The 25045-nt window shown below is 37.5% G+C and overlaps 1 protein-coding gene across 2 annotated transcripts; it reads left to right on the top strand.

Moving 5' to 3' along the window:
- Positions 1 to 277: 277 nt before the first annotated feature.
- Positions 278 to 15116, top strand: LOC587924 (prolyl 3-hydroxylase OGFOD1). Of its 2 annotated transcripts, none has more exons than XM_787631.5 (14): positions 278 to 455; positions 3027 to 3276; positions 3920 to 4068; positions 6695 to 6741; positions 7317 to 7417; positions 7877 to 7993; positions 8386 to 8477; positions 8958 to 9086; positions 9849 to 9962; positions 10816 to 10895; positions 11958 to 12379; positions 13100 to 13249; positions 13941 to 13999; positions 14935 to 15116. In XM_787631.5, the coding sequence occupies exons 2-14, from the start codon at positions 3051 to 3053 to the stop codon at positions 15106 to 15108; spliced, it is 1860 nt and encodes a 619-aa protein (XP_792724.4). In that variant the 5' UTR covers positions 278 to 455; positions 3027 to 3050; the 3' UTR covers positions 15109 to 15116. The 2 variants fall into 2 exon arrangements, with proteins under 2 accessions (XP_792724.4, XP_011661014.2); XM_011662712.2 differs by having other exon boundaries at positions 3027 to 3288.
- The last annotated feature ends 9929 nt before the right edge of the window (positions 15117 to 25045 follow it).

Raw genomic sequence — 25045 nt, 5'->3', positions numbered from 1 at the left:
GGTTATCTAGTCGTTTCATTCATTAAGTATAATTATACATGTATCAGGGATATGAGAGTACATCCCTGTTTGTTTTGACTATGTATACGTGTGGACTAGAGTACGGACATTCGGTGCGGCAGGAGGACTATTGGTGCGAGACCTCTTCAGCACAGATTGTCCGTCAGACATTTGAGGCGCGCACGGAATGTCCGACACGGACATTCTGCGCGGATAAAATCCGCACCGATCGTCCGCTCTCGATCGATCTCTAATAGTCGGACGATCGGTGCGGGTTACATTCTACGCGGTCACACCAGCCGTCAGCCCATCTACCCATTCCATGTCAACATAGAGTCTACAGTGGAACCTGTACCTGCGACAGTTCCGATATCTGCATGTTTTTCTACTGTACGCAAGCCACCCGAGCACCAATTTCGATGGCAGTTTAGATTTGGTATTTTAGCTAATATTAGGTATGGACATTAACTGCTTTTTGAATGATGAGTGACAAACATTGCCAAATGCTTTGTAGATCTACATATATTTTTTATTAATACAAGTCCCACGTGCTGTATTTCGTGATGTATAACGAGGCCCTAATGTAGACTAAAGGCAAAGCACTTCTAAAAGAATAGACTGTAATTAACTTACTCAATCGAATGTTTCTGTACTGTATATGCATATTAGGCCTACGCAAGTATTAATAGCCCATAATAGTCAATACCATTATATAAGTACAAACCATCATTCTATTACTTCTATTGGCATCGCTTAGTGTTGTCACCATTTTTAGGCCTGCCTAAACTAAAGAGTTTTTGAATTTATCGCTGGCCTGCCTGTGTTGCATGGGAATGGCATTTATCTACTTCTTCTTCTGTTGAATGAACTAGGCCACCATGTTGTTGGTTTATCTTCATACTTTTTAAGTTGTTCAGATAGTCTATAGAGTAAAACCGCCAAACTTCGGACGTTGCCAAACTTCGGACAAAAATGACTTCAACGGCTCGAACGCAAAATATGAGCCTAGCTGCATGCATGCATGCATGCATTTGATACTACTACTAACCTATATCGTTAGTACAAAAAGTTAGGGCAGGTTGCCGTCTGCAAAACTCACAAAAAACATCGAATTCAGAGACAGATTTCAGGTTACCTAGATTTTTACAGTTCCTTAACAGGGGAGTTAAGGTGTAGAGCCTCCAATATATCGATTACAAACAAATCCTTGGCATATTTCAGGTGGTTTCTGCCAAAATTATGGGAGCTTATGAGATACTTTTTCACTCTATCGCGAAAATTTTCTAATGGCGGCCGTTACCACGGACCTAGGGGTACTAGATAGATTCCCCTACCAGAAGATGGCGCTCTTCCAAACTTCGGACAGGCAACATTGGGTGTCATTTTGACTACGAAAAAATAGCGCTTTCGTAAGATTTCAGTACCAAAATATTGTACGAGTGTTGTGAAAAACACCTTTCCGATAGTTCTACCTAACTTAAATCTACCCAAAACGAGAAAATAATATTTTTTTTCATGAAATCAACGCAGTCAAACTTACCCCCGTCGTACGATTTTGATCCGGTTTCCAAACCTCCGATGAATGCGCACTTTAGCGCGCGCGCTGTACGTGCGATATACGTGCGCTATGCGCTATACGTGCACTATACGTGCGCTGAACATGAACGTCCGAAGCTTGGCAAGTGCCTCCGAAGCTTGGCATAAAAACAGGTTCAGCGGGTAAGTAAATAATTCTAGTTTTCCATTTCCTTTAGTAATTTTCTTTTACATGATATACATAAACAGTATTTGTACAATAATAGTATGTTTGATCTTTCAATAATTAAAAAAAGAATTTAATGTTTTCCCCCGTTTTGACTTAAGTGTCCGAAGTTTGGTGGTTTTACTCTATATATATGTTATTTTGCTCGGGTGGGGGGGGGGGGGGGGTTGAAGTGAGCAAATTTTGTTTCTTCAACACCCCCCCCCCCCCCCATATCATCATATATCTATCTAATGAAATTAGACTTCTAGGTAATTTAGCCATTTTAGGTTGATTGCATTCAGATTGAATACAACTGCAGAGCCAACAAGTATCACGCATTGCATTAGGGGTGACATCAAGCATTTCGAAGGTCTGAAAAAGCTCTTACGCACGACGCGCGCTCGATTTAGAATATACGCTATACCTCATGCGTGTGTTATACCCTCGCCCGCGGGATCGCGTGCCGATTCATGAAAATGTCACGCATTGCTGATCTTTGAACTTGACGTCTCTGTAACTGGTATGTAATATTGCCAAAACCACTTCCCCTGCCCCAACCTCAAAAAGGGATTAAATCATTAAATTAATTTAAAGAAATGACCGATTGGCTTCTGAATAGCAAATTCATATTACGTAAATGAATTTTGCTCGACTTAATTTCATTTCTGTCTTTCTATCTTTTCTACATTTATATTTTATTAAATTAACAGTGCTCAGCTTGCACAATCAGTAATTATGTTTATATTGGCATTGGCAAGGAAATGGTAAAACCAACTCTACTTCTACCAGTTTTCCTTCTGAAAAAAGAATGGTGCAATATAGAGACTTCAGTTGGATATTCCATATACCTGTAAGGTACATCCTACACCATAAGTGAGCAGCACATCCCAAGAAACAATATTTCTCTGATAGTGGCCCTATAGATGGGGTTGATTGTGGACGGACATAGATATTGGCCCGTATTCTGAAGTCTGGTAACTCTGGTTAAACTTTTAACCCAGGTTTTAACTACTGTAAGCCAGACTTCGGAATACGGGATTTGATACGGGCCATTGAGCTTAGACAACCGACACATGGTCGAGTGGTTAAGTCGCCGGACTGTCGATCACAAGGTCCTCGGTTGGAGACCCGCCATGGCACTAATGTCCTTTGGCAAGACATTGATCTTCATTTGCCACACTCAACCCAGGTGATGTTAGTGATTGTAATAAGCGCTATATAAAAACTGAGTATCATATCATTAGCATTCTAAAAATTGTCTCCTGTCATCATGTTCTTGTAGATCCACAGACCTTATGTCATCGCCATGAGTGAGGCGAACATCACAGATAAACGAGACCTTTCCGATGGTGGCCCTTCAGAGGAGGCACCGAGTCGTGTTAGTAGTCCTCCTAGGAAGAAGAAGCAGAAGACCAATGGAGCCGTTGGCGTGCTGTCCCATCCTGCAGAGATCAATGAAAAATATGTGGAGAAGAGCTTCAAGGATTGTATGAGAGCAGTTTTCCAAGATGGAGTAGAAGCTACTCACATAGGTACATGTATAGGTGATTACGCCCTGATGTTGTCCATCTAAAACAAGGAAAGTAGCAAGTTTCCTTTTAAAGTACAAGTCCACTCCAGAAATAACTTACTTTCAATAGAAGCAGAAAAATCAGACAAACCAATCAAAAAAAGTTTGAGCAAATTTGGATTAATAAAAAGAAAGTTATGAATTTTTGAAAAAGTATGTATTTTAACTTTTGATTGCTAAATGCTCACTTTCATCTTATTTTTCTCTCTTACCTTCCTTTTTTTCTAACACATTGTCAATTCTCAGCTAATTAAGTTGTTAAGCTGGCGAGCCAAGTAACATAGTGTACTGGGCTGCATCTCAGGAAACCGTCATAAGTACAAGTTGAGCAACATCCCATTGAAATGCGTGTATTAAATTTAACACACGTTTCAATGGGATGTCGCTCAACTTGTACTTATGAGGTTTCGTGAGACGCAGCCCCGGATCCTCAAGTATGTTTTCATATAGCCTAAGAAAATGATTTTGTATCGAGATTCAAGTATAATCTGATGGGGATGGAGTGTCTTGAAATAAAAGATGACAAAAATGACTAGTTGAAATTTGAAAATTTGATGGACATTTCGATCTTCTAATCAATGTCTTTTAATTATGTCTACCTTCAGGTACAGAGGCAGCTGTGATCACCAACCCATTTACATGCTGTGTTCTGCCAAACTTTGTGAAAGATGAACGTTTCTTGAAAGGGCTCAAGGAGGAACTGCTAGAGCTTGATTTCAACAACAAATCAAATGATCTTTACAAATTTCAACAGGTGAGATCCCATTTCCTAATTGAAATTACAATATCTGTTCAGAACCAGAAGGATGAACTCTGTGCTAAAGTATATAAATAAGTTAATACCCTTCTCGCTCCAAAGAGGCACTTCAACAATTGTGACATGGCTCTTTGAAATTAGAGTTGAATCTGCAAGGAAATAGAATTTCAGGCCTTAAATTAATCGACGGCCATCGATGGCCAGGCCGTCGATGCCCCTATGACTGGCCGTGGTGCCCTCCCCAAAAAAGATAAATTCACGGCCAAAAAGGCCGTGCCCTTTTTTTTCAACTGGCCGACGTGCCTTTTTTTCCAACTGGACATGCCCCTTTTTTTAAATTTGCGCTCATAAAACCACCAATTGCGCCCATAATCATCGAAAACTAGACGGCAAGGCGCAAGTGTTTTCCGTGAAAATTCGCCCATAAATTATTAGAACAGTAAAGATACACGAATCACGAACAGTTTGCTGCGCCCACGAGCTCTCTTCTAGCTTCGTATTGCTGAATCTCCGTGTAAAATTGTATACACAAAAAATCGGTCGTAAAAAAAATCGAACCATATTCCATACCTTATTTGGCTTACCATGTCGCACGCAAGTATGCCAAAACACGTACATTTTCACAGTTGCGAGATCGAGTAGGGGTCGAGTTTTTCGCGGTCGATTTTATTTTGGTGGATCATATTAGCCGAACCTAGACCACTAATCGCGAAACTGAAATCAATTTCCATCATTATTGCTGCAATTTTATAAAGTTTCCATGAATAGAGGTATGAAATTAAAGCCTATTTTGTGATTATTTTCCAACATCTCCATGTTTACGTAATTTTGATAATCATTTCTTCAAGGTAAAGAAAATCAGACAAAATCACCATGACTGACGCTGCGCTGCAGTTAACTCCAGGAGGCTCCAACACCGGGACCGCAGGCGGACGCCTGCCGCGCCGGTGTTGGAGCTTCCTGGAGTTACGCTGGGCGCTGTGCAGTGAGTGACTTGAGGTGAGCTGAGCTCGAGTCAAAGAGTTTTGACACTTTGAAATTGCTATCTGTTGGTTTGCATCATTATTGCCGCGATTTAAATATAGTTTCATGAATAGATGTACGAAACCTGAGCTTAGAATTAGTAAAAGTATTACTAATGTCTCAAGTTTTTAAACGACTGTCTGATTTTATTGTGAAAATTTTACTTTGAAAAATGATTATGGAAATTCATGGCCAGGAATAATCACAATCTAGGGTCTATTATGTCACAGTTCTTGCATCAAATCAATGCATGAAAACTTATTTATTGAACTAGAAAAAGGGGTTTCTTTTTTAATAGGCAATTATGAAGCAGGAAGCCTGAAACCTTAGCCTACTAAACAAATCTCAACAAACTGTAGACCCCTAGGCCTATCCTTTTATGAATTAATGAAAAAGTAGCCCCAGAAAAAAGAGCCCCAGAAATGGAAAAAAGCCCCCGAAAGTTGAAAAAGTAGCCCCCGAAAATTTCCCAAAAATTTGAAATGGAGCCCCCGAAATGAAAAACTTAATTTTTTCCCTGGGTTGGTTACACAACAATTAAATAGATAATTTCTCCAAATTTGCTCCTACTACCAGCTACCGAGAGTGCGGCGGAAGGTTTGTGTGTGAGGTGCGATTTCGATTTGGGATACCCGGTAAACTTGCCAAGTCCTTCTGACTTTCGATGTTTGTGAAATTTACAATTTATTTATTCATTTGCTCATCAATATTTTTAGTTACTTTGAAATGTGCAAGTTTGATGTTCTTAAATTAAAAATTAAAATAAAAAATTAAATTGATCGTTCTATTTACATTATGAAATTAACATTGTATCTTTGAACTTATAATAAGATTAGGGGCCTAGTCTGTCTGTTCTTGGAAAATTGCCCCTGGTTCATAGGGAATTGCCCCTTGCTCTGGTAAATTCCCGTTGGCAAGGGGCAACTTTAGAAAAAAAAATTGCCCCTTGCTCCTGGCTGCTTAATCTAAGGCTTGCGGGGGCCGCCGCCATTGCTTGTATGTACCGTAGACCTCTATACATTCTGTAAAGAAGCTGGTGCTAAAAGTCATGGGAAATTGATCCCGCACAAGTTTCATTATAAAATACGCATGACGTCTAACAAAAATAGAATCAATTTTTTTGGCCTTGATGCCCTTTTTGTAAAAATATTTTGGCCTTGGTGCCCTTTTTAGTGGCCTTGGTGCCCTTAAAAATATGAGGTACTTTAAGGCCAAACTGGCCTTGCCCTAAAAATGACGAAATTTAAGGCCAGGAATTTACACATGTATGCATACTAAACAAATTTACACAAGCATTGTTTCTGGAGCCTTCGACCATCCTTTCCTTTGACATTTTTGCATAGGCCTCGTGCATAACGATTTGAAAAAAAGTTCTATCTGGACCCCTTTCCAAAGAAGGTGCCCTGCAATAAGGTCATTCTCCTAGCCCCAGTTTTTGTCCTGTATTTTTTTTTCTCAGACAGTTGTAACAGAACTTCATTGTTTAACAATATTAACAAGGTAATTTGATTGTAAGTTTTTTCACTTTATTATGTTGCTATCATGAAATTACGACCTCAGTGTTCACATTGTTGTCTTTCTATCTTTGATTTTCTTTCAGTCAGATGCACTCCAGAACTTCACCTCCCTCTACATAACAGCCCTGAAGTAAGTCTTTGATGAGGATGATCATTTCCTTGTGTCCTAGTATAAAATATCAGGCATGAGATTTTTCTATTGATATGTGGATTTCTGCGGCTTTAGAAATTGGGGGGGGGGGAATAATAGCCAAGTTTGCATCAAATTAAAATTCAGTAACAAAATGATGGCAGCTGCTACTATGTTTTAATGGGCAGTAGTTTGCCCTTAACTCTTTTATGTTATTCAGATTTCTGTCTTGATTGTGTACTTTGAAAATGCATCTATTAAAACCAGAGTACCGGTAAACAAAATTTAGTTATTAATTTACCTTTTGATTCAATAATGTAGGAGATAAAGTTGCAAACATGGAGAACTGCATTCACATTATTAGATGGTTCCATTTTGTGTTATCTCTTCTTTTTCATTTTCTTTTTTTAGTTAATAGTTTAAACAAATTGAATCCATGTTATGGAGTAATCAAGACTTTCAAGATATTCCTACTTTTACAGTTTGCTTTGTAAAAATAACTATCTTCAAGTGACGTGGATTTTAATGGATTACTGAATGGGTTTGGCTTTCATTTTGTTTCTTTCTCTTCATAGGAAACTGCTGTATGAGGATTTTCTCAGTTGGTTAAGAGAAGTTACTGGAATTCCCTTCATCAACACGTTTGATCTCACATGCTCCAAATACAATTACACAGGTAGGCTTACATATACAGTGAAACCTGTCTATAAAGACCACTCAAGGGAGACAAGAAAAATGGTCTGTATAAACAGGTGGTCTTTATGAACAGGTTGCTTTATTACATGTTTCAATGAGAAACCATTTTCAAGGGAAACAAAAAAAAGTGGTCGTTATAGACAGGTGGTCACTAAATCAGGTTTGACTGTCTTAGTTATCACCAGTGCATTTCTCAAAAGCAAATGGTTTTTACGTGAATTAAATTAATCATATTTGGACACAGGAGGTCAGTCCTTAACAGAATGGGTTTGTTTTGTATCATTATGAAGACAAATGCAACTTGATGTTTTATGTAGTGTACACAAAAAATCAGAATAATGATTATTTGTTTGGTTTAGAACGATTCAACTAAATCTTACATGTACACGTACAATAAATCAGTAGTGTCACATTTCCTTATTGATTGTTCTATATACAGATGTGCTGCTTTGCCATGACGATGAGTTAGAAGGAAGACGGGTTGCTTTCATTCTCTATCTTGTCCCCACTTGGGCGAAGAAAGATGGAGGGCTCCTAGATCTATTTGATATGGATGGTAAGATGGTTCATTTATTACAATCACAATCAAGATTAAGTAATCTTTTAGACTTAATTTGTTAGCACAGTGGCACACTCAAGTCATGGGCAGAATTTGCTTCCCATGATGGAATTGGATCAATATAGAGTGTGTTCTTAGGTTTCTCGCTCTCGCTCTTGCTCTCGCTCTCCCTCCCCCCCCCCCCCTCTCTCTCTCTCTCTGTCTCTCTCTCTCCCTCTCCCTATCCTTCTCTCTGTCTGTTTGTCTCTCTCTCTCTCTCTCTCTCTCTTTCTCTCTCTCTCAAGACAGATTATAAAATAAATGAAAGGTTTATAGCCAATTCAGTAGCTATCATCTTTGAACATTTGTATTGGCATTGATTTAATGAATATTCTTCTTATTTGTGTCAGAACATGGACAACCCAAGTCAGTGGTCAAGTCTCTGGTGCCAAATTGGAACAACTTTGTTTTCTTTGAAGTGACTCCAAAGTCATTTCATCAGGTGAGCAAATAATGTGAATTACTTTTGTGTTCATTCAGGAGGTGCATTCTCAAAAAATTTCAGGCACAGATGGAATGGCAAAAGAGCGTTTCCAATTGGATTTCAAATGTGTACTGTGCAGATTTATGATACTTTTTTTGTTAAACGCATGATTTTTGCTGACATTATTTCTTCTGTTTGCAGCAAAGTTCCCTATGAGTAATTATAATCTGTGAAGATTGTGGAAGATTAATTTGTATTAAGTGAAATTTGAATCTACTTGAATTATAGTCTTTATTTTATTAATTGTCTGAAACCCTTTTTTTTTCTTGGCATTAATTTTCTATATCCAACAAAGTTATTAATTCCAAACGCATGTCTAGATTTTCATTGACAATATCCATTCCTTGAAATGCAATATCGATCATCTTTCTTATCATCTTCATCATCTCATCTTCCTCATCTTCCTTGTCTTCCTTATCGATTATCTTCCTTCCTTAGGTTTCTGAAGTGTTGAATCAAGACAAGTGTCGTCTCTCTGTGAGTGGCTGGTTTCACGGTCCTACAGTGCCAAGACCAGCCCCATACATAGAGCCCAGGTGTACCCTGACTCCACACGTTGATACCCAGGTAGGTCTTAGCATAGCTAGACCCCACCAATGAACTTCCCTTCACCTGATGCAAATTTTGCAGGTGTTCATCATGCAGATATGGATGTTCAATTCAATTCAAATCATTTTATTTCTCATACAAAAACATAATACAATGAATACCGATAAGTATATAACAAAAATAGAGAATGAATCGACAAATATAATAGTTATAGCACGAGAAAAGAGGAACTAACTAGAAGGAGAGCTTGTTGAAGTATTAGTTCCTCAGAGGCTGTTTTAAAATATGTCTTGAAAACAAAGTATACATAGACCGGATGATAGCTCCTATACTTCTACACAGACGTAACTTCCTTCTGGCTCACAACAGACTGAATCATTGATTAGGTATCGGGAGGGATCTCGCTCCTACATTATCATCTGAAAGATGTGACTTGGATTCAAATTTCGGTAACACCAGAGGGTGCTAGTCAAATTTTCATCCCTTTTTATAGCATGTAAATTTCTCCCATCCTACTTTTTGTTAGGGGGGGGGGGGGTGGGGGAGGTGAGTTGGATAGGAGGAGTGTGAAAGACCACTATATATTTCAAGTAATTCTTTCATAATGCCAGAAGTTGCAGTATAAAACTACTTATCCTTTTTTTTTTACAGAAAATCATTTGGAATTGCATTTACGTCTACCAGATATCCTCCGTTTTTTGTCAACCTTATTATTTTAGATTTCAGTTATATTCCCTCTGACTTGTTGTGTCTTTGTGTATGTGTGTATACTTTTATTAGGAGACATTATTCTATGAATGGATCAATGAGAGTTACTTGGATTTTGGAAATCAGAGTGAGGTCCAAGACACGTTCTCAGATGAATCTGAAATACAGCTGTCTAGGTTCTTTGAGGTAAGGTTTGCTATGAATTCAGGGTAGGGATAATTGCTTGACACTAACAGTATTTTGGTTTTAAAAATATAAATAGTGCACTGAGGTACATCTTTTCTCAAACTTACACAGGGAATCCCAGAGAGGGCAAGTTCAATGTATGTGGTCACCAAAAGTAAACTAAAAATACTAATAATCTAGATTTATATAGTGCTTAATACGAAATACCATCTCTAAGCGTTTTAAAGATGTTACCCCCCCCCCCCCCCTCATCAGATTCATTCATGCACAAAGTGCACTTGGTGGCAAATGGTGATTACTAACACAAGGGTTTCGTCATCCTACCAGGTCCCCATCTCTCTCCTGGGTATGGGGTGGCAAGTGTAGATTAATGCCTTGCCAAAGGACATTTCAAGTCAAATGCGTAAACCACTCGACTACGACACCTCTGCGTGAAGAGTAAAGTAAAAAGTAAAACCAAAATATCGCCGTTGTAAATCTCAATTTCCTTGTTCTGTGGTCTGATCCAAGCTCTAGAAGAAGGACTGTCAACTTGATAGAATCACCAGATATAAAAACGAACCTGGACTTGCCAAAGTACAAAAATACAGTACAAAGCCTTAGTAGAGATGGATATTTTGAAACGAATCGTTGTGAATTGTATTCACAAAATCAATCAGTAAGAAGTGAGAAGTCCATAATGATTAGATGTGAACTGTTTCATGAATAGCCAGTTGCAATTGTTTGGCCTTGTAAAACTTCCTTTATACATGCACAGAACTAGTCACAAATAGGGTCATAAAAATATATAATATTTTCAGGGTCTATTTAATATTGTGAAATTTTGTATTTCATCATTGATTTTATCTTGTAGAAGGAGAAATATGAAGCAGTTCTTACTCAGCTTCAGAATAGTGACATCAGATGGAAGTCCAGAGGCCCTGCAAATAAAAGGTAATGGGATATTTGACATTTGTGTTATCCAAGTTATAGAACAGATGTCATGTTCCTGTGCCATTTGGCAAAGCGCTTCTCCATTCAAAGCTATAGGTCTCCCATCATTATGCCGAGAAGCATGTTCTTGCCTTCTTAACACTCTAGTGAGAAGGAAAAAAAGTTGATCAGTTAAAAGGGGTACCATTGCTTTATAACTTTAATGCACTCTCTGAGATTCAGTGCCATTATAACCTATCACCAATATGAAAAAAAAATAGGAGGATAAGTTGCCTTCCAAGATTATTTTAGATCAAATGTACATAGAGAAAGGGGTGGGCTGGATAACAAGTACATTCAAAGAATGAATCAGTGATTAGTGATTTTTTTTTACCGTCTTTTAGAGAGAAAAAAATATTAAAGCATTCGAAACTGAGAAACATCAGCCCAAAGAGGGAGAAAAAAAAAAATCTGACCGACCAACCCATGTTTTGGCACCTAAAAGGCAATACAACATTTTTGTTTTAAAGGTACTATGTCCCATTTGCAGGCAAAAAAATGATACTTATTTAGAACTTCCCTAAAAAAGGTGGGGCTTGAAAATGTCTTCAAGTGGGAAAATAATGACTATTAGTTGTCAAATCGACTTTAGGGCTATAGAGCCCAAAAGTAATAGTCTTGATTTTCAGACAATTGTACCGAATGATCATACATTTAATGCTGCGCAAAGATTCAATCAGTTTAATTTTGGCCATCACAATAAGTGGGTTATTGATGTAGACAAATGCTCATGTACCCTTTACAACTCTTTTCATGTATGTTATTACCAAAGAAGAAAAAAAGCCAGTCAGTCACTCAATAGTGTCTGACAGTGAAGTCTAGCAAGTAAATGGGTTTCCTTGCATAATTTGAATATGAGGACATTGCTAACGTTTAAATTTCACAGATAGGACATAAATAACATATTCATAATTCCTGCAAAGTTCTACAGAATCTGAGGTTGGCTGCAAAAGGGACATAGTACCTTTAAAGGCCTTATTCACTTGTAACTTCAACATGAACACTCTTATCTTGTTCCTTCAGACATTACAAGTCAGCAGAGCTTACCTCCCTGCCACCCGTCATTCAAGAGTGCCTGAGTGTGATGCAGAGTGAACACATGTTCCTCCTCCTCTCGAACTTCACCGCCCTCCGCCTCCACGCCCAAGCACCCTGCAGCGACGATGATGACGACGACGACGACGAAGATGAGATAGAAGAGGTGCAGGAGAAGACGGAAGAGGGTTTGGATGATGAAGATGGAGAGAAGGTTAATGGTACAAGATGCAAGTCAGCCAGCGAGGAAAGTGAGAGCAAGCCAGAAGCAAGGATAGTAGATCATGATGATGGTGATGAGAGAGAAGGAGTAACTAAGGAGAGGGGAGAACAATCAGACAAGGTGCAAGATGGAGACGTTCATGAACAGGGCACCAGTCGGAAGGATGAAACAGACCTTCAAGATGGCGGTATGTTAAAAGACACATCCCTGGTATTATCATAATAAAAATAAAGATAACAGCAACATTTATATTGTGCTTATATCCATCCAAAGGGTGTGCAAGTGGACATAGGGTGAATGGTACAAGGACTATTATTATTCTTACTTTAGTCCAGCTGCCCGAGGCATTGAAAAAAGACATGAATTTCATAAAATCTTGATTCTCATGAAGTAAGACTCCACTCCAGTTTCAGTAAACACTGCTATCATACCCCCCACCATGTGATGATGTGACTTGAAATATAGCATGTACTTCAGTTTGGGTTTCATGAATTGCATTATAATCAGGAAACGTTTGAATGTGAGTCTGCGACCCCACCACTACCACCCCCTCTCCAAAATTTGTTTAAAGCCTGTCTGCACAAGTTCGGCCAGGAGGGATTAGACCTCCCTGCAAGGTCACTGACAGGTGGTTATCTCATCAAATCAGCTCTCAATTAACATAAGAAAAAGGGGATCATGGGGGACCAACAGGCACCGATTAGGCATCGTTTGCTATATAGAGGGCGCAAGTAGCTATAAGTAGTGCAGTGGGGCTTTAAAGAATAAATGAATAAATGAAAGGAGTGCAGCAACATCATTTACCTTTCATGACATTACCATATTGATTTACACTTCTAGACAAAATAAGCAAGGTCAAGATAGCATGTCCATTCATATCTTTACCATGTATTCTATCAATATTCAGTCGTAATAAAGATGAAACGTGAGGCAAGCACTCCTAGGTGTAGGGCAGAGGTCAGGAAGTGGACACACGGCTGCTACACTCTGCTGCATGATACAGACACAGAGGGCTCTGAGTTTGCTCTGGATGCTTCAGTGTTCTTCAACACGCATGGTTAGTGGGTGCCGATGACATGGTAGCAATGATAATGATAATGATAATGATATATAAGATTTTTAAAGCACCAAATCCATTTGAACTGAAATGCTCAAGGCACTAGAGTGCAAAAGATGAAATCACATATCTGCATTACAGACAAGAGAACAACAGTAGTAAGATCAAATATACCTTAACAAAATGGGAACTATAGATTATATGCCAAATCAAACAGATACGTTTTTAGATTATTTGTTGAACGCTCCAAAAAACTGATCACTTGACTACATTGAATTTATAGATCATTGCCATATCAGCTGTCAGTGGAACCATGAAGCAACTATTTTACTTTGTTCATGAATAGAGTAATGAATGAAGAGTAACGAAAACTGTAATATGTGTTTGGATGTTGGGAACACAGTTATAACTTGATTTTTATCTTGTAGAGTATTAGAATGATTCAAACAGATATGAAACCACCCCAAACATACTCTGTCATCAATGGACCTTGTTACTACTTACTCATAATAGCAGGGATAACTATGATGAATATCTGTTACCAGCTGTGTACATGCATCAAGTACTTGCCTTTGTGGGTTTTGATGCGAGTTGGTCAACCATAAATTTCTTGCAGTACCAAATTCACTTTATTGTCTTTTAGTGCGTTGACTAACGTGTAATGTTTTCTTCTCCCTTTTCTTTCATTTAGGTGTGAGTCAAGCCACTGGGGGTTTCGTTTCCTACATCGCAAAAGGAGAAGATGAAGAAGTAAGATTTGATGCACTTAATCAATTTAACTACTAATGCTTAATAGCATAGTAATAATAATAATGATAATAATAGTATGTATTGTTTACCAAGGGTAGCCTCATGAGTGTTAATACTGTTCTCCCTGAGGGCTATGCAATCATATTATTACCCTGGCTTTAGCCGAGCTTCCCTGAAAATGCACTCAGGAATTCAAGGAATTTCTTCCTACTGGAAACCTTTTACCTCACCTGGGTTGAGTGTGGCAAATGTAGATTAATGTCTTGCCAAAAGACATTAGTGCCGCGGCAGGACTCGGATCACGAACCTTGTGACCCACAGTCATGAGACGCATCCACTAGACTATAACACCTCTACGTTTGTTCCCTTTCGACCACACACCCGTTGTAAATAGACGGTTCATTGCCATTGCTTGTATTGATACAATTCTTAACAGTTTTGTACTGATGCATGTTAATGCTTTTAGTTGGGTTGATAACGGTACATTGTTACCAAATAAGCCCTATCTCGCACAGAATCAAATAAGGGGTATTGACAGGGATGATGTGAAGTGCTACACATTCAGCACATTCGTCGAAAAGGTTTCTTCTATGGTGCTATATGATACTGTTTAGACAAAAAATAAGAATTAGTATTTAGGAAATGGGGGCGAGAGATACGTTATCCAACAAAAAAATGGGCATTTTAATGTGACTTCTCATAAAGTTGTATTAAATACACAAGCCTTTAAGTAAAGATAGAGTTGGCATTCTTTATACAGCAATTATGTGCTTATTCCATGAAAGCAGTGTTGCACACTTAGGAGTTAAATTGGAATACTCCACATATTTCAAAAGGTAGTTGTCAATTTTGTTAGGTACCATGAATGAATTTTGCTTCTGACAGTTTCAAAGTAGCATTTTGGATTAAATTTTAATGTTTTTTCTTCCGTACAGCTACTGAGTGTGCTCCCTGAGGAAAATTCTCTTTCACTGGTCTACAGAGACAAGGAGACACTGAAATTTGTCAAACATATCAATCATAGCTACAGAACTAGCAGAGGGAGTAATGGCAATCCTCAAAACAGCCATTGTGCCTTCTATGAGCTGTACTTGGTGTACTATGAATAATGGCATGCTGTAAGGCATAAGCACTGATCAGCTTGGACTGTTTGTTGTATGTGAGGCGAACACCCATAGACAGGAGAGAGGGTGAAGACAGCCAAAGTGCCTTCTATAAGCTATTACTGATGTGCAATGTATGAAGACATGTTCGTATGCACAGAGTATGATCAGCCATGCCTATTCCTGGAATGACAGGCACACTACCCATAACTTCATAGCCAGAAGAGGGAGGGAAGACGATCATCAGAACAACTTCTGTGAGCTGTACCTTGGTGTTATAAAGATGGCTTTTGAGCATAGAATCTGATCAGCAAGAACCTGTCTTTGGACACCAGGCAAACATCCACAGCCAGAACAGGGAGTGATGGCAATCCTCAGAACAGTCAAAATGTCATCGTTTAGCTTTACCGGGGGTACCGGGGGTACTGTGACAGAATCTCACCAGCATTATTACATGTACGAGTATGACAAACACATCAGCCACAGCGTCACAGCCAGCTGAGGGAGTGATAACAATCCTCAGAACAGCCAACATCTCATCTTTATAAGATATAAATTGTGTTCCTTCTACAGTGACAGAATAGACCAGTTCACGGTTAGCACATCTCTGCAATGACCCCGAATATCCACAGATCTTCGAAACATGAAGAGGTCCCACTTTGTACATTTTGAAATAATCACTCCTACAGCGATGCAGGTGCTACATAAATAGCCTTTGTTTCCCTTTTCAAAGAATATTTGCACCTGTAATTCTGCCTGTGTATCATGGAATGCACTGCTTGTTCATTAATGAATAATGATTACATAACTTTCATGAGCACGTATCCAGTATTTCGTCTCAGTGAATTATACAATTTGTTCTGCAATGACCTTTATCTGCTCATGCTCAGACTGCAACCGTGAACTGGCTTATTAGCCTCTTTCTCATGGCCAGAGATCATTGGAATTTTACAAGAAAAAGATATTTTTCTTTGCATATGGATTGAGCCTCGAGATGGAATGGTACATGTACATCAGGGTCCCGTTTCACAAAGCCTTTTTACAATGACAAAAATCAATGAAAATCTGCAGATTAGCAATCAGAAGCAAGGATTTCACTAGCTGTTATTTATCACTGATGACAAGTATTGTGAAACGGGTCCTAGGTAATCTTGGTGCCAAGATGTGGAGAGAGTACACAATGGATTTAAAGGGCAAACCAACCCTTGTAATAAATCTATTGATATGGAATCAGAGAAATAAGAGAAACGGAATGGTGAAAGTTTGAAATAAATCAGGTCAATAATAAGGGAGTAACGGGTGTTTTAAATATGAAATCACTAAATATATGCGAGTCTCAAATTAGCATTGCGGTAAGTGGATTATGGTGTAGTTATGGCACAACTCTCCCGTTTGTTGTGAACAAAAATATAATTAATTTTTTCTTAGTATCTTCTCCCTTGGGGCACTACGCAAAATGAATTATGGATAACATATTATTACAGGTCCTCTAAAAAGAAAAGACCCTCCTGAATAATAAATTTACAAAAAATGACAATTTAAAACATTTTGTGTGTTGAAAATAAAGAGAAAGTAATCCGGCACTTTGTTACATTGACATTACAGATTCAGCAAATTTTAAGTGTTCATACGTATATTGATTACAACTTCAAAAGACCTAACATTCTTATTTTTTGACTAATTTAAATTAAACTTTCACAAATCTGCTTTTCAGATTTTTTTTCTGAGTACTTACTTCTTAGGGTAGTTGCCTGTTAAAGTTGGATTTCAACAAAGCATGCTGAACTGTTATTTTCAAAAGCAATATTAAGGCAACTGATTTTATGGTTTCCTAACGCAGTATCGTAACCTGCACACAATTATATTAGCGCACATTTATTGCAATGCATTAATCCCACATTACTTTTGATTGTCCATGTGATGTCACAATTCTTAACAGTAAGTATTTTACTGAGATTTTGTCTTACGTAAGTAAAAGTCTAAAATGCAATTTGAATACGAGATAAGTAAAGTTCTTAGCTTAGTAATTTACTTACGGGTAGTAAATTTCTTACTTATTCTAGTATTGAATTGGATACCGCCCCAGGCTTTCTTTCACTCAACTGTCATAATATGCCAACATCCCATTGAAACATGTGTTCATTTCAATACAAACTCTTCAGTGGGAGGTTGCCAGACTTTTACTTAGACAATATATGATTGTTACTTGAAATACTTCTGTAATTTTTACAAATTCTCCCATGTTTCAATGATTGAATATAGAATGCACAACCACTCATTGAAACTACGAAAGATAACACGAGGACTTTATCATGTTTATAATTATATTCTGCATGTACATGTAGCAATAATTGAGAGATATTATCAACCATTGTTGATAATCATTTCAATTTTTGTTTTGCTTCAAGCAATAAAATCTAATCAGGAAAGCAACAAACATGTTACTGTCAGAAAAAACTTAAGTAAAATTGCTTGGAAAATTTGACCATGCACAGTGCACAACAAGATTACCAAAATGTCACACACTTTGATATTCAGTTAGAGCTCATTAATTGTGTATTATTATGGTCAGCATGGTTAGATTTAAGTTTTGTTATTTCTGTGAAAGAGCAAACTCTCTTCTAAACTATGTAATTCAAACTTGTGAACCATCAAAAAAAGTCAAAATATAATGTTTGGCAACTTTCTTTAGATTCATATTTATCTGATATGCTGTCTAGTGTCTACCAAGGAATGGAAATAATACAAGCTTATATAGAACTTTAGAAGCAGCTGTAAAGCATTTTGTCATGTATGTAGTAATAACATTTTTACAAATTATAACAAATGTTATATAAGGTCTCATCTCCTCGAAGTTTGTTTTATGGTTTCAGAATAAAGTGCTAAATTCTTATAATTTGGTTGTATGTGTATTCCATGTTTTAAAGAAAAGTTTTGGGCAAAATAGAGAACATAAAGCTGTGAAAAAAAAACCCTATAGGAACTGTTGAGATAGACAAGGTAAGAGACAACTAGAGGGAAATACGTGTACGTATATGACTAGAAAGAGATTGTGAGAGGGAAAGAGAAAGGAGGCATGGAGAGAGAGAGAGAGAGAGAGAGAGAGAGAGGGAAAGAAAAAGGAGGCATGGAGAGAGAGAGAGAGGAAAGAAAAAGGAGGCATGGAGAGAGAGAGAGAGAGAGAGAGAGAGGGAAAGAAAAAGGAGGCATGGAGAGAGAGAGAGAGAGAGAGAGGGAAAGAAAAAGGAGGCATGGAGAGAGAGAGAGAGAGAGAGAGAGAGAGAGGGAAAGAAAAAGGAGGCATGGAGAGAGAGAGAGAGAGAGAGAGAGAGAGAGAGAGGGAAAGAAAAAGGAGGCATGGAGAGAGAGAGAGAGAGAGAGAGAGAGAGAGGGAAAGAAAAAGGAGGCATGGAGAGAGAGAGAGAGAGGGAAAGAAAAAGGAGGCATGGAGAGAGAGAGAGAGGGAAAGAAAAAGGAGGCATGGAGAGAGAGAGAGAGAGAGAGAGAGGGAAAGAAAAAGGAGGCATGGAGAGAGAGAGAGAGGGAAAGAAAAAGGAGGCATGGAGAGAGAGAGAGAGAGGGAAAGAAAAAGGAGGCATGGAGAGAGAGAGGGAGGGAAAGAAAAAGGAGGCATGGAGAGAGAGAGAGAGAGGGAAAGAAAAAGGAGGCATGGAGAGAGAGAGAGAGAGAGAGAGAGAGGGAGGGGTGGGAGAGGAAGGAAGGGAGAGCGATAGAGAGAAAAGGGGGAGGAGAGAAAGAGAGAAACAGACAAGGCAGATGGTTAAATTGAGTATCTAAATTTTTAGAATAGACACTAATTACCAACACAGGAAGAAATGCAGAGAGGACGATGTTGAACAAAATAAAAAAATTAAGTCAATGTGAGAATATTTACCAGTAGTCGAGTGAGACCACTTGAAAAAGTAAATGCAGGCCTTACTTTCATAAATTATTGGCCCGAAAAAGTAATCTTTTGGGAATAAAGAAAAAGCTTATATCCAGACAAAAAGGAGCTCTGTGAAAAATGCCCCCAGCATGACTTGGTGCATGTATGATATAGTATTTCACATACATTGTACTCATCTACACACAATGTAATTGAATACTGTATGCAGGGTCATTTGACCCCTTTAGTGACTGTAGCACCCTCTGCCGATAGTACTGTATGTGTTGTGGAGTGTACACTGTACAATGTAAATACTTTTTTTTAAATTAATTCTATATGGCCTCTACATGGTAGGTAATTTATTCTTTTTAAAATTCATATATATTGTATAAAGAATCTCAATAAAAAATCAAACAGAAAACAAATAACAGCCCCCCCCCCCCCCAAAAAAAAAAAAAAAATCTTGCATTGAACATGACAGCAATAATTCAATACAACAGGACATTACTTTGTTTTTACTTTTATTGACACAGAGATTATAGCAATTTTCATATTGACATTAATAAGCACTTTACTGATAAGATACAAAAATCTGTAAATCAAATGTATATTGCCCATATACAGAGGATACATGTTTAATACAGGGAACTTATAGTCATAGATTCATGGAATACTTTTCCCTTTTTTAAATTGAAACCACCAGTAACATTTAACCATGGAGATCTCTTATTTTATCTCCATGATTTAACCAGGGATCCCTGATTTAACCATGGAGATAAAATAATTTATCTCCATGATTTAACCTTACTTGCTTCAATCTGATCCTTGCAGTATACAATCATGGAGATAAATACAATTAACTCTGCATACATGTGTTTGTATGTCATACATGTCATACATTGGACTGAAAATACTAGGTTTATTTATGCAAAATTCCGCTTAGGCAGTGTGAATACTACAGTACATGTAGTTTGCTCACAAATTGATTTGAGTTAGCGATAAGAGTGAGCTATAAAAACAACTAAGGTCATTACAAGTTTGATTTCAATATTGCATAAATTACAAATGTACATGTACTGGAAAACCTACATACATGTACAATAAAATTATATTACACACACTCATAAAGGCAGCAACGGCAATTAAAGGTAGTTTCATGACATTGTTAAAGTTGAACTATTATAATGGCACTTGGAGAGTTTTCTTTTTTTTGCTGGCAAACTCAACAGCTACAATTACCACAGTACGACAGTACGTGTAAATAATACAAAAACAATTAGACAACCAATATTGATACAATATTGATACAAATGCACATCCTTTTCTATAAGCGAGTGTCTTTATAAAAGGTTGCATTGACATTATATACTTTAGCCAATTCTTTATTTTGTGTTTAACTCTTTAATAATCTACATTGTACCTATAGAGTGCCAGATACCGGTATATAAAAAAGGGTTATTATAGAATGACCTGTACAGAATTAATCATTTTTGTTGGTAATATTTCCCCTTTCAATATTTATGTAGACTACCAGAGAAACGGAGAGGTGGATATAAAAATGTCTAAACACATTAATCAAGGTACACTAACATTTAAAAAAAACATACACTGTAATCCACATTTTGAAGGCAAGACGGAATTAAAATTTGTCCAACATACAAGTACATAAAGAAAATCCCATTCTTTTCTCATTTCTCAGAGAAAGTTAGTGATTAATGAAAACTTAATGTTTTATAAACAATATATATTGCATATATATACCATCTTCAATGTAATATATTGTGCTGAGTAAAGGTAAGGTACAGTAGGAAAATCCAGGCATTTCAATTATCCATGAGTCAACTGCCACCTACTATGTATGTACATGTACATGTAGACAATTTTTTCCCCAAAACCGTAAGAATCTGTAAAACTCTCCCACCTACATTTAAAGTAGTTTCAGATACGCTGATGACCTTTAGGGGTGCAGCCTTATCCGTCATTAGACAAATATTGCCGCCCCCTACCCTCAAGATTCTTTAACGAGAGCCACAACTACACCTGAATATGCCTGAACAGGAATTCACATCACCATGTATGAGCAAGGGCAACGACACTTAATGTTGTACAGCACCGCCCATTCGAGGACAGTGTCATCGACACAGGGAGAGTAGAAATAAATTCAATGTTCAAGGTACCCATGTACATGTACATGTTGTATTTTGTAATAGTGTAATCAATTTCACTGTTATTGGTTTAAAGTTCACAGGATTTCTATTTCTATTTCATAAAAACACATTCGTAAAAGTCTTCATGACAGAGCATGACAGAGTATGTACATTAGGTGGGGGGGAGGGGCTTAGAAACTTTGGTGGTAAGCAATTTATAAGCAACGTTTTTATATTTTATTATTATGAACAATACTACACGTCCCTGGATTACATTGAATTCTCGCTACCCTAAATAGGTACGAAAATCACGAAATTCGCGAGACGAGGTAATTTTCACTCTCTCGGGTCGTCACTACAACTTCCGGTATAGAGTCCCATCCCGCTGGCGCTAGCGCCTGTGTTCGCTGTGCAGAGTTTTCACGCACGCTAAAATCAGGGTTCTTACGCTTGGAATCATGAGCCCAGCACTGTGCAGCCTCACAAAAGAAAACCATCGTCACTGATGTCAAAAGACGCAAAAAACAACGAATGAAATGTTCAAATAAACGTTGAAATATTTGCGAAAAAAAAAACAAGACCGAGCAGACGACATATTTGGTGCATACACGTTGTGTGGCGACGGCGTTTTACGTTTGCGCTATCGCGCCTAGTAATATAGCGCCTGCACAGGAAGCTGTAATGTCGAAAAGCTATCCCATAATGCAATGCGCGTTTTCAGGATTTTCCCCGGATCTCGGCAGAATCGCTATTTGGGGTAGCGAGAATTGCTGTCTATTTATGGTCAGCAATGTTGTAGTTGTCTGCAAATAGCAGTCTTTATAAGCGAACTTTAAAAAATGTAATCTTTTGTGGATAGGTACATATAAACTCTGATTAACAAATAATTAATTTGCAACCTTTTTTTAAGGTGCTATTCTACAGGCAGTTCACTAGGATATATTACAAATGTCATTTACTATATGAATGATTGTGTGATGTCAAATTTACAGAGGAAAATAATACTGTTTTAAAATGTAATGCAAAAAATTATCAAGGTTATCAGTTATTCATTGGCTTTTTACAGTACACGTGTAGTTTTAAAAACATAACACCAGGCTACGGCACACCCCAACAAACATTTACACCACCTGGCAATTCATGACACTCCTTGTACAGTCAAACCTGCTTTAGTGACCACCTGTCTACAAAGACCACCTGTCTACAAAGACCACCTGTCTAAAAAGGCCACATTTGTTGTTTACCTTGAAAATGGTTTCTCATTGAATCATGTACTAAAGGATCCTGTCTACAAAGACCACCTGTCTACAAAGGCCACTTTTTGTGTTTCCCTTGGGTGGTCGCTATAGACAGGTTTGACTGTAGTTACTCGCCTCTCCTACCATCCCAGTATAGCTTCCTGAGTGAGCTGCCTAAGGGATTACCAAACCAAGTACCAAGTACCTGTACATGTTTGTAATACAGACTACAGGAATGAAGAAGTGAAATAAATAAGACTATTGGTGACTGCATGGACACTGGTAGGTTGAGAACTACTCAGCTGTTGATCCATGTAGTTTAGAGGATTTGTGATTTAAACATGAACCACATCACAATACATACCGGTATGTACAAATGTACTAGTATGCATGCCCTTACCGAAAATGCAGGCTTATTTAGCCTGCTTTGAACCTGCGTCTGGCCTGCATTCTTAAATACATGCTAATTATTCTTTTGCATGTTAAATTTTAGCCTGTATTTTGCAAAATCAGTCTTACATGTTTTAGCAGGTTAAATTTTAGCCTGCATTTTGCAAAATCAGTCTTACATGTTTTAGCAGGTTAAATTTTAGCCTGTTATTAGCATGCATTTTGCAAAACACAGTCTTACAGTTTAAGCAGGCTAAATCTCAGCCTGCAGTTTAAAATTAGCATGCCTTTTGCAAAATACAGTTTTAGCAGGTTAAATCTTTAGCATGCCACATGAGATGCAGTTTAATCTTTAGCATGTAAATTTCTATCATAATTTGTTAAACCTGCAATCTGAAGAAATGTCCTCTGAGCAGGTTTAGAACACAAATTTAACCTGTTATTGCTTTTTACATGTAGCCTGCAGGTTATTTTTCACATGCACGTTTAATGTTATATATCAGGTGTGATTTGAGAGTTTAAACAAAAATAGGTTCATAGAAAGCCGAGCAAGCGAGGTTTCGAGCGCTTGGGGAGGCATCCCAAGACAAAAATCCAATTGAAACCAATTGAACACCAATTTAATTTTCATTTTTTCAATTGGTATTTAATAGGACTTCAGTTGGTTTCAATTGGTCAAGTTTGGCCCTATTGGACCAATTGGCCTAGGCCCCATTAGACTTTAATGGGAACTCAATTAGTTTCAATTGGACCAATTGCCCCTATTTTGGACTTCAGTTGGTCCAATTCAGTTTCAATTTCAGTTTATTTTCATATTTCACATGTTTATTTTATTACATTTGGCATGTTACATGTTTTGTAATCATTTTTTTGGGGGGGATGCATTTATACAAACAAACAGAATAATACATAAGACTAAGTTAAATAAAGGAAGAAATATGATGGAGCCTAAAGAGAGAGCAATGCTTTTAGGTCGTAGTTATAACATTGATATAGTCTTGTGTTTATTAGATACATGTATCATAATTGGATTAAATTGCAACTTATATGAAGAAAAGATATATTTGAAACCAATTGAAAACCTTACAGTCTATGGGGCTGATTGGTCCAATTGAAGTCCCATTTAAGTCTTATTGGGGCCAATTGGTCCAATTGAAACCATTTGAAATATCTAATGGGGCCAATTGGTCCAATTGAAACCAATTGAAATCCCGATTAGAGTCAAATGGGGCCAATTAATTGGTCGAATTGAAACCAATAAGACCAATAGATCTACCAATAGGAACAATAGGACCAATATAAACCAATAAGACTAATTGAACCCAATGGGACCAATAGAAACCAATAGAAACCTTCATTTATGTTAGCCTGCCTTTTCGATTAGCATGCTAAAATTAACCTGCAATACGTATCTCATGAATATTCATTATTACTTTACACGTCTCACAGAAAAATACATTTATCATGATTAATTGTTAAGCAACTTATGACAATTAATGCACATATCAATTTTGTGATTGTATTTTTCTTTGGCAATTATTGACCAATAGATTATTTGTCTGATCACACTTACATTCATGTTTTAGCAATAGATATATTGATTATACGATTACTAACCAATTTAAATAGCATGTATATTTTCTATATATACGTGTATGAGCCTGTACTTTTTTAAAGTCAATCTTGAATTAACTTCAAATGATCTTTGTGATGGAGTTAGTCTAATGCAATTGAGATTAGAATATTCCCATTGGTGGACACTTGCAAATATTGATTATGATATATCAATTTATCCCCGTTCCTCTATCCGAGTCGATATACCAATAGAAGTCTTGTACTGATAATGATGGCAATCAAATATCTTCAATTTTGTTAGCCTGCATTTTAGATTAGCATGCTAAAATTAACCTGCATAACTTACATATTTCAGCGTTTTTGCAGGCTAACAAAGCAGGTTAATTTTGCATACTAAAAAGCAGGGCAATTTTGCAGGCTAATTGAGCAGGTTAAAATGATTTTGCAGGCTAAAATAAGCCTGCTTTTAAAATGTACAGGCTAAATTAAGCCTGCCTAATTTGCATATTTCGGCGTTTTTGCAGGTCAGTGCTTGCTAAGGAATTAGCCTGCTTTTTAGCAGCTATGCAGGCTTGATGCAGGCTATAAGCAGGCCTGCCTTTTCGGTAAGGGTGAACATTAGTGATAAAACAAGGTTCCCAGTATTTTATAGCTTTTTCTTCCTCTTTGAATCTCTCTCACTCTTAATTTCAATAATTTACATTGTA

Source organism: Strongylocentrotus purpuratus, unplaced genomic scaffold, assembly GCF_000002235.5.
Source record: "Strongylocentrotus purpuratus isolate Spur 01 unplaced genomic scaffold, Spur_5.0 spur5_scaffold_3, whole genome shotgun sequence".
Lineage (NCBI taxonomy): Eukaryota > Metazoa > Echinodermata > Echinoidea > Camarodonta > Strongylocentrotidae > Strongylocentrotus > Strongylocentrotus purpuratus.
Note: the sequence above shows the minus strand (reverse complement) of the source record. Positions and strands in the feature narration are given on the sequence as shown.